This window comes from Lytechinus variegatus, chromosome 6 (assembly GCF_018143015.1).
Source record: "Lytechinus variegatus isolate NC3 chromosome 6, Lvar_3.0, whole genome shotgun sequence".
NCBI lineage: Eukaryota > Metazoa > Echinodermata > Echinoidea > Temnopleuroida > Toxopneustidae > Lytechinus > Lytechinus variegatus.
In genome coordinates this window covers 28,022,575-28,033,479 of record NC_054745.1, presented here as the reverse complement: position 1 = coordinate 28,033,479, position 10,905 = coordinate 28,022,575, and the positions used below count along the sequence as shown (strand labels likewise).

The 10,905-nt window shown below is 39.1% G+C and overlaps 1 protein-coding gene across 1 annotated transcript; it reads left to right on the top strand.

The window, feature by feature from the left end:
• LOC121417681 lies at positions 1–2,000 on the top strand. Its single transcript, XM_041611414.1, has one exon. The coding sequence runs from the start codon at positions 1–3 to the stop codon at positions 1,987–1,989; it is 1,989 nt and encodes a 662-aa protein (XP_041467348.1). The 3' UTR covers positions 1,990–2,000.
• Positions 2,001–10,905: the final 8,905 nt, after the last annotated feature.

Genomic DNA, 10,905 nt, shown 5'->3' with positions numbered 1-10,905 from the left:
ATGGCATTTTTCAACCGCTCCACTCGAAAGATCTTGGCCAAAGTTATCAGTGTCGGAATAGCCATCGCTCTCGTCATCATCCTGATAGAAACACTTGAAAGCCGCCAGGAGACTGTTTCCAGTGTCCAAGGTCCTGGAGAAATGAAAGGAGACTTCTTGCATGCAATGACCTGGATACAAGCTCCAAATAAGTTACGAGTTGACAAAGCGAAGAGTTTCAGCTACAGGGGAAGGCACTGGAAGTACCTATCAGAAGCTCTTGTGGATTTGTTGGGATTTTCTAGTAAGTGCCAGGAAGTTGGCCCTGATGACAGGAAAGATGTTCGTCGTTCCGTGAGCGTGTTAATCATGTTACATTCTTCCCCATCTCAGAAGGCGCTCAGAGGTAAAATTCGGGAGACATGGGCGAACCCTGAGGAACGCCAGAAACTCGGTGTCCTTGTGCGGTTTGTCATGGGCGGACCAGAAAGTCAGATCGAAGAAAAGCTGCTTCAAGAAGAGTCGGAGGCCCATGGGGATATCTTGGTTGGGAATTTCACCGATACTGTCCGAGCAACGACCTTGAAATCTCTACTGGGGCTTCGATGGACTTTTGCGTTTTGTTCTCGAATCAAGTACATCATCGAGGCAAGAGACAATACCTTCATATGGCTGGAAAAACTGCCAAAGGTTCTGCAGATCTTCAAAAAGGAGAAACACTCTCAATTTATTCTTGGGGCTCGATCGAACATCTCCAGGGTGGACCATAACTCTCCCAGTGAATTCTACGTCGGGAGTGCCGTTTTAAATCGAGAATACTACCCACCTTACTGCTCTTTGCAAGCTGGCATTGTCATTCCTTTTGATATAGCTATGAGCTATTACAAATACACTTGGTCAACGCCGTCACTGGTACCATTTGCCGACGCCTTGATAGGCCTGACTGCGGAAGCGTATGGCTGGGAAGTCAGACACAGCAACGCTTTCTCTCTTAACCACATTGAACCCAACGACGCTTGTCCAATAAGTTCACGCTTCACCGCAATCTCCCCAAGCTTTTACAATATCCCCAAAATATGGGAAGAACTGAAAGACAAGACGTTCATGAAGGAATGCGAGGACCCGGACATGGATATCATCTACGCAGGGAAATCAGCAAACAATGCGAAGTATTTTGAAACGGTGTTGAGAACTGTGAAGCAAAGCTCTGATGTCACTTGCACTGACCCGGATGTGTTCATGCTCGTTCTGATCGCATCCCATCCAGCCCGCAAAACCTCCAGAGATGCCATCCGACAAACCTGGGCAAACAAGGGATTCTTAAGTTCTCTCTCAAGGAAGGTCAAAGTGTTGTTTCTCATCGGACAACCCTACCCACCCGATCCTGCACTTAGATTATCTCTGGACGAAGAACACGGGCAGGACGGCGATCTCCTGGAAGGCAACTTCCTCGACACCTTCAAGAACCTGACCTTAAAACACATGTTTGGTCTAACCTGGACAGCTAAACACTGCAACAATGCAAAATACTTCCTCAAGGGCGACGACGACGTCTTCGCCAATCTCAGAAACATCTTGCACCTTCTGCAGGAAATGAACAGCCATGGCAAAGGTCTTCAAGAACTCTACCTCGGAGACGGCGGAAGGGAATACCGCAACAAAAATCAGGATAGGAAGTACCATGTAGCGTCTGAGGAATACAGTGGCAGGGTCTTCCCCCAGTATTGCGTTGGCGGGGGCTACGTTCTCTCCGTAGACCTTATAGATCTTCTCCTCAAGGAGTCGCTGCGGACACCGTTGGTGTCCTCAAGGGATGATGTATTCGTTGGTATCCTCCTGAGGAGATTAGATGTGCCTTTGATTTACAATGATGGCTTTCATTACAAAATGGGACCGACTGATACATGTTCCCTCAGGAACAAGGAATTTATGGTGATGCACGTACACGATGATGTCGAGAAACTAGTGAAGATTTGGTTAAACTTCGTTAATCCAAATGCAGTATGCTGATCTCTACAAACTGCAATAACCTTTTTTTAATTAAAATCTAGACTCGAATTGAATTTTTGTTATTTTTAATGCGGTAAATAATTCTCAGAACTGCATTAATAATTAACTAGATTTGGTTGTATTCTGTTAATCCAACTGCAGTCTGTAATTATGAGGAAAATCAAAACTTTCGTTAAACTTAGTTAATCCCATGTGCTGTCTGCTAATCCCTAGACTACAATAATAAAATAAATCTACATTTAGCTGAATTTTGATATTCCCAATGTTAGTCTATTAATCTCGATCAATTTAAAAACAATATTTGAATTTCATTTATCGAAATGTGCTCTGCTAATGTCTAAACTATAATTTTTTTATTAAAAAAATCTAGATTTGGTTGAAATTCGTTAATGCAACTGCATTTTGCTACTACTAGGCTTGCAATATAAATCCTCTATAAATTTGGATGAATTTCGTGAATAATGTTGTAACTTAGTCTTTCGATTTCTAAACTAAATTTACATTACTAAACAAAATCTCAGATATTTTTTGAACTTCGTTAATCTTATTGCACTTTGCTAAGTCTCTAAACATTATCACCCCCCTTTTTTTAAACACATATTCGAAACTCGCAAAATAATGTCTAGGCTTCTATACAAACCTATATTCAAAACTAATAGTAAGTTTTGATTCAATTTCAAATCTGACGGGGGAAAGGGATTAATGGAAGGTCTACGGATCTTTCTCACTGGCTTATTTTTTTTGGGGGGGTATAAGCTACTGAAATCCTTGCATGTTATTGGCTCAGAGCAACGTGTTAGAAGCCCATAACCATAAGTACCAGCGTCCGAAACCTTGTATAATTGTCTTTGAGAAAAATTATGTAAAAGTTGTGTTTTTTTTTATTTTATCAATATTCACATTGATTCTTCATAGCTCAAACATCCGAACTTCTCGCATTTACTATGGGGAAACTCTCTACAACGCGCCAATCCCTTTGAAAATGCCAATCAAATCACAATGAAGAGCTGAGAGGCTTTTGTCGAAAGTTGGTTGAGCGGGACAGCATCGGAATCTCTTGACTCTGGACAACAACATATTTGCAATTGTTTGTCCGGTGCAAATCTGGCGGATGATCTGCTGCCCTCGCCAGTCCTCCAATTACTTTCGACAAAAACCTCTCAGCTCTCCATTGTGATTTTAATTGCATTGTCAAAGGAATCGATGCGTTGTAGATAATGCTTGTCAGTGTCTTTTTCTGACGACTGTGGTTATGATAAACCAATGAAAATCATATCCTGTCAATAGCCACATTTTGTCATTTCAAAATAACTTCCTTTGCATGGTCGATTGAAATATGACCTTTGTCATGTAAGTTTTATTTGAATAATTTTGACATATTTGGTGTTCCATTTAGCATGCAGTGTGGATTGTTTTCTTTGAGGTTGAAACGTCACTAGTTTGTTTTTGCAACCTACATCTAAGGACCTTGATAATGTGTGATTACATGAATAAAGGACCATCATAATTATGTTGAAACAAGTTGTATTTTTGACTGGCTTTTCTCAATACTCACTCGTTACGAAATGGCAACTAGACAAGTTCGTCCACTATCCACATTGAATGTGGATAGTGGACGAACTGATGGTAGACCAAATGGTAGTAGACAAGTTGGCAATTGGCATTAGACCGATTGAAAGTAAACCCGAACCCCTATAAGATTCTCTTGGAGATTTACCCCAATCAAGCTACTCCTTATCACCCTTCATGTTTAAAACTTTATACAACGCAATTTGCTAAATGAACTTTACATTAGTTGTTTAAAATCTTAAAACAACCATGCTAAATTTGTTGAGTATTAAGTGTTCAAGACTGGACTTTGTTGTTTAAGTCTTTATACGCTTGTTTAAACTGTTTACACAGCAACTGCAGGCGCAGATCCAGGAGGGGGCCGAGCCGGCCCCGCCCCCCCCCCCTATTTTTTGACAACCTGCAGAAAAAATTGTACTCTTCATCTTGATAGAAACTACGAAAAACAGAAAGAACAGTAAGAAGAGGTATTATACCCATAGCCACCCACACCCATACACATCACTCACACACACTCACCCACTTTGTCATACACTGTGAACACATTGTGTCAAACACTGTGGCACACACTGTGAACACGTTGTGTCAAACACTGTGTCAAACGATGTGAACACATTTTGTCAAACACTGTGGCACACACTGTGAACACAATGTGTCAAATACTGTGGCACACACTGTGAACACACTGCGTTAAATACTGTGGCACACACTGTGAACACACTATGTTAAACACTTTGAACACACTGTGTCAAACATTGTGGCACACAAAGTGTCATACACTGCGTTCCACACTGTGTCAAACACTGCGTTCCACACTGTGAACACACTGTATCAAACACTGTGTCACACACTTTGTCAAACATTGTGAACACACTGTGTCATACACTGTGGCACACACAATAGGACAATTGGTTCTTTCCATTAGGGATTAATCCTAGTCCCGATGATCATGAATACATCTTTTTTCCATTCTCATCTCCTAACCATTATAAGTAAATGAGTTTTCATTAAATAGGTATTGTTCAAACTTCATTACGTCGTTCTGACATAGCAGCTTTATATTTCCTTTTTTCTTCATGAGTTTCATTTCGTTGATTGATAAGTAAGTGACCCTTAATTTCCTCAGTAATATATGAATATTATTTCGGACGGAAACAACTTTTCAAAGCTAGCTCACTGCACTCTCTCGCCGCAAGCTTTCGGTCTTTGACACTTACATCCCGTGAAAGACATTGGACATCATTCAGTCCCAGTCTTTAAACCACTGAACCTTTGCTCGTTCGCACATTCATGCCGCATGGTCAGCCCATTTGTAATTGAAATATCTCTCTCATAAGAAAACCATTAACAACAGCCATTGAAAAAAAAATCGTGTCATGTTTTAACTGTCATTGCAAAACGTGATAGATGGTAATATTTTATACACATTTTTTGTACCCCCATATAGCCCTTGACGCGCAGGGGAAGCCCTCCGAAATTTGAACTTCTACAAAAGTTTCAGCTCAAATATATTGCAATCATTCCTGACTACTCGACCGGACCGGATTTACGCCACGACAAAAGGTGAAAGGAGGGCCCGGAGAGGCAGACACGAACGCATGTGGTAGGATGTAATTACCGTAACAGCCAGGCGGTAAGACTAAATTCCTAGAGAAATGCGCGCTCTGTTTCGTATACACGTACCACTTTCTGCTGGTACAGAAAGCTTTTAACCAATCGAATGCAGGAGGGATAAGTCAATAGCCAATAATATCTAGAGGGGTGTATACTTCAGAATACTTTCCAAGAATATTATCAGAGATCCAAAACCCATTACCATTATCAAGTGATTGGGTCTATGGGATGAAATTATTGTAAAATTAGCTAAAATTTTATTCTAAGCCAGTACTGTTACTCAACAGACATACTACAGGGGCGGATCCAGCTTTCGCCAATAGGGGGGGGGGGGCGAAAAATATTTTGATCAACATTTTTCTCGATTGGCCGCTACAATCTGGCTTTTTTTGTTGGTTTTTCAGGGGGTAGTCCTAACTAAAGACTGAAGTTTTAAGTATATGGTAGTGTTTATTGCTATAAACAATATAAGGTATCTCATGTGGTCTTAATAAATAATGCGAGCGCGAAGCGCGAGCTAAAAATCTTTGATACTTTATGTCCTTAGAACTGAAGATTCAGAGCAGTTTTTACAATCATGAACAAAGATAAGTATCCGACTTAACAATGCGAGCGCGAAGCGCGACCTGAAATTTTATCATATAGTAGCGTGAAAAGTGACTCAATTAGGACTGCTTTAGTGAATAATGAAGAGGATACAAGTATCACCAATTAAATAATGAGAGTGCGAAGCGGGAGTTCAAAATTTCTGATATTCCGACCTGAAAAAAAAGGGAACAATGTAAGCGCTTTTTTATTTAAATAAACAAGCTGTGTTTCTCAAACAATTAAATGCGAGCGCGAAGCATGAGCTTAATTTTTTGATATACTTACATGATAAAGGAACATTTTGACAAATTTTGGTAAGAATTTCCAAAGAGCACAGGTTTCTCACAAATCAAACAATGCGAGCGCGCAGCGCGAGCTGAACATTTTGATACACATTAACAATTTGTGTAAATCAAACAAAATACTGAAAGCTTGATGTGCGAGCTAAAAAAATGTGTGCAAATTGATATCAGAACTGGATATATTGTATATATAAATATTGGTTATATATTAATGTCATTTAACCCTCTTGATTGGGATTCATTACACAGGCAATGCGAGCGCGAAGCGCGAGCGAAAAAAATTATATAAAGTATATTTTCCAATTCTTCCCCTCACCTTTTTTTGGGTATCCTTTCGGGGTCGGGCCGGTCGTTACGAGGCTGTAAATTACACATCATGGGTAAAATACCTCTTTCTTACTTTTCTTTCTGTTTTTCGTAGTTTCTATCAAGGTAAAGAGTACACTTTTTTCTGCAGGTTGTCAAAAAATAGGGGGCCGGGGTCGGCTCGGCCCCCTCCTGGATCCGCGCCTGATACTACTTATCAGAGATACTGCACCAAGGTATTAAGAGTTGTTCGTCTTAATTAGAATACTATATTCAGCTCTCTGTGAACACAGCAAGTTACTGTTAATGAGAACCTGAGTCTCCGGCTCTATTTGGGATTCCACAATTGCAAAATTTGAATCGTTATATTATTAAAAAGCAACAAGAACTCGTGAGTACACATTATTTTATTATCACATATTGTAAAAAAAAAAGGCATTTGGTTATGTAGGCTTGCAGGATATATTAGCATTTTGAGTGCTAACATGGTGAACATTGTGATATCATTCTTTAAAGGGATGGTCCAGGCTGGAAATATTTATATCTCAATAAATAGAGTAAAATTCACAGAGCAAAATGCTGAAAATTTGATCAAAATCGGATAACAAATATTACATAAAATTAGGTTTATTAAAAATGTTATCAAGAACTAAAAAGAACTAAAATAATTGGATTGACAACTGATTAAGTGCATTAGTTATTTACTGCCGCAACTATAAAGGAGACACATCCTTTACACAGCTGTGAAAAATGAAACAATTATGATTTCATGTAATAAAATAAGAAAAAGGGAAGTTGGGATATGACATCATCAGCCCACCTAATGAATAGTCATAACGATGTGCATGTAACTGTTTTAAGTGTGGTGTCAAGAATGTTGTATTAGCATCGTGCAAAGATGATTATTATTTACTAGGACAAGCTGATGAAGGTGAATAACGAAGTTATTGAATTTTTGAAAAGAATAAATACATGGTTAAACTTAAAGGCCTATATGAATTTCGCATACATTCATATACTTCGAATGTCCGATGGTTCGGATATTCCGAAGGTTCGTTATTCCGAAGGTTCGTATTTCCGAAGGTTCGTAATTCCGAAGGTTCGTTAGTCCGAAAACTAAGTGAGTTTCGTAATTCCGAAGGTTCGTTAATCCGAAAAAAAGAAATGAGATTTGTAATTCCGAAGGTTCGTTAGTCCGAAAACGAAATGATTAACGAACCTTATTTCATTTTCGGAGTATCGAGCATTCGGAATAACGCCACAAATGTTCGGATTAACGAACCCTTTTATGTTTTTGGGTTAACGAACATCGAGGTATAGGCAATTTACGTGTTTCGGAATTACGAACCTTCGGAATTACGAAGTGTAACCAATTAATTTATCTACATGTATGTATATTTGACTTGACAGCTAGGGGGTTTACATGGTTTCGGCTTTACGATCTGTGGTGGCGGTCACGGTGGTGGTTGTGGAAGTGATCAGGGGCGGATCTAGGATTTCCTAAGGGGGGGAACATTTTTCTGCTAAAAATTTGACAAGCCCCCCCCCCAAAAAAAAAGAAGTTTTCATCTAAAAATGAAGGTCGTTACTTTGGTCCGCGAGAAATTTGACTTGTCAACCCCCCTAAAAAAGTCTCCACTTTCAAAGGGGGGGGGGGGCACACTTGTCTTTGGCAAAAGCGGTATTTTACATTACAAATTTTGATTATGGCTCTCAGAGGGGGGGGCGGTCGGCTGCCCCCCCCCCCCTCTGCTGGATCCGCCAGTGGTAGTAATGGTGCCGATACTTTTATTTATTTCAACCTGATTACTATAGCAACATTGAATGCTTGAAAGAAAGCAATTCTGCACAGGACCAAAGCCTTAAGGTCCCCTCCGAGGGACCTGGGCCCTGTCTTTCAAAGAGTTGCGATAGACCCAATCAATCTCGACTGTATATGGTAATCCATCCATACCACAAATTTGTTTTCTACAGGAAAATTTTCATAATCTCCTTACTATAAACAAAAAGAATCACACCCATTTGAAAGGCACAATACAAATTGGTAACGTAAAAATGTCTTTAAAACAGAAGCTTGCCCCCCCCCCCCTTGAAAGTGAAGACCTTTGAAAAAAAAACATCATTAGCATACCGACCAGGATGTGCGTAAAACTGTTTTGTGAAATTAAGCGAAACTTTAAAATGTCATAATTTACTTATTTTACATCCGATTTTGATGAAATTTTCAGTGTTATGCTTGTTGGATTTTTCTCCTTTTATTCAAATCAACTTTTTGTTGGGATGGACTTGTCCTTTAAACAATCTTGAGAGCCTGCGTGGTGGACCAAAACTGCATTTATAAGGGTTGTTGTTGTTGTTAGCTTGGGTTTTGAGGCGCGTGTCATTCAGATATTAATATTTACGCCAATAGGTAGCTGTGATTCAGACTTTAACAATAATTATTACCCCCAAACCAACAAAACGTCATAATTTTCCAATATCTTATATGTGATGTCAATGAAACTTCAAAAATCCCCCAAACGTTATTCCTATCATATTTTGTAATATTCGGTAAATACCCGTAGTGAATTGCGAAATCGGCATCTTCACACGAGGTTTTAGCTAAGCTCATGTTGTGTCCCAAAGATCTTCTCAGAATACTTAACAGTAAGAGTGACTTTGTTTATTACCTTTCTTTTACATTACTTTTCATTTGAATAAGTTTGGCTTGTCTGAAAATATCAGAATACATATTCTTAGCTGTATTTTTCTTGAAATATGAGTAGGCCCTAAATGATTTTAGGATCTTGCTATCAATATGATAATAAAAATAATTTGTTGAGTGTAGTTCTTTCTTTCTTTTCTTATTAAAATTCCTCCCTCTTTTTTTTTCTTTCCGAATCATTTATCACGCATGCAAAGCCGGGGGGGGGGGGCACTTGCACTGACGATTGGATACCATATACGCGACCAGAAAAAACACATAAAAGGGATGTCTTTTTCAAGATAGGCGGGGCATGTACGTTAACGTAATAAAGGTGTCAAAACGCTAAGATAATAAAAAAGGGTATCTATATCGCTCGGAAAGCTACGTGTTTAGGGTCAAATGTGCAAGGGTATTAAAAAGACTAAAATGTTTTATGAAGCATGTACTTTTTGCCCCAACATTCAACACGATCTACGCAAGTAGTGGTGGGAGGTGGAGCCATTTGACGAGTAAACCCAATGCCAGACATTATGTAGGTAAAGATAAAACCGACGACTGCATTCCGTGCCATAACAATTAAAATATCGCATTACTTGGTTTGGGGTTCAATTCAGAGAATATTTGCATAGGATATCGTTTTGCTTCCAATGGGGTGCATTATCAGAATATATACACAACAAAAAAAGTAAGTCCCCCCTAAATCAAATTGCTGTAACTTTTGAACCGAATTATTTTGAGATATGATATTTCATGGGTGGTTTTCTACACTCATTGAGCAACTCGTGGGGAAAAATGAGATTGATTGGCTGAGTCATGCATGAGTAATTAAAGATTGAATTAAAAATGACCATTTTTGAAAGTCACAAGAGTCGTTTTTCAGATTGTGCAAATACAAAGTTGGGCAAAAATTGTTTTTAGGTGAATTTTATGGTGTTTATGCTGTTTTACTATCCATCATTTAACCACTTCAGACCATATTTTGATATCGTATGTTCAAGGTTGAGTGAGCACGATGTATTGCGGGGGCCGCGGAAGCGGAGGGGGCTGGGGGCCCCCCAGTTTCTTCCATAAGCAAGTACAAAAATGTAATACGATTGTGATTTTGGGCATGGCCAGCCCCCCCCTCCCACTTTGAAAACTGCTCTGCGGCCCCTGTATTGTGACATATCATCATAGGGGTTTATTGGTAGTATCTTCTACAACTTGTTAGATCATGTTAAAATTTGAAAAAAGTTGATGGCTCCCCCGATTATAGGCCCCTCCCCCATTTAAAATTCTGGATCCACCACTGATCTGTCCATACATTCAACTGATCCTGAGAAATTGTTAGGAAAAGAATACATTTATGCAGTATAAAGAGTATTCATTCCTAAGTTTTCGAATGTGCTCGCTCAACCATGAAAATGGTTAAAGTTCGGAAAGTGTTTGGTGATAGAAATGATGGATGATAAAACAACAGCAATTAAAGACACATTTTAAACCAAATTTGCCCCCAATATTCACTTTATTACCCTTTAAAATGAGTCTGTGTCATTGAAAATACCAATTTTCCCACTTTGATGCGTGCTCACTCATCCATAAATTAACAAATCGATTTCATTTTTGCACAGAATTATGCCCATAGGTTGATAAACATTACTGCCAAACGACATTGCTAAAGACAGCCTTGAAAAAAAGTTTCACCACATTGAATAAGGGATTACGTATGCTTAAACATATGCACCCATAATGTACACAAGTCTATGAGAGAGGAAGTCAAAATTTTAACAAATATGAAATGAGGGTTTCTTTCATGGACGGTTTTTGTTACTTCTGCCAACAGTTATTTCATGAAACTTCGCTCATGGCTTC

Bases quoted from the DNA above. Each gene is read 5' to 3' on its own strand.
- LOC121417681 (XM_041611414.1), top strand. From the start codon at position 1: ATGGCATTTTTCAACCGCTCCACTCGAAAGATCTTGGCCAAAGTTATC.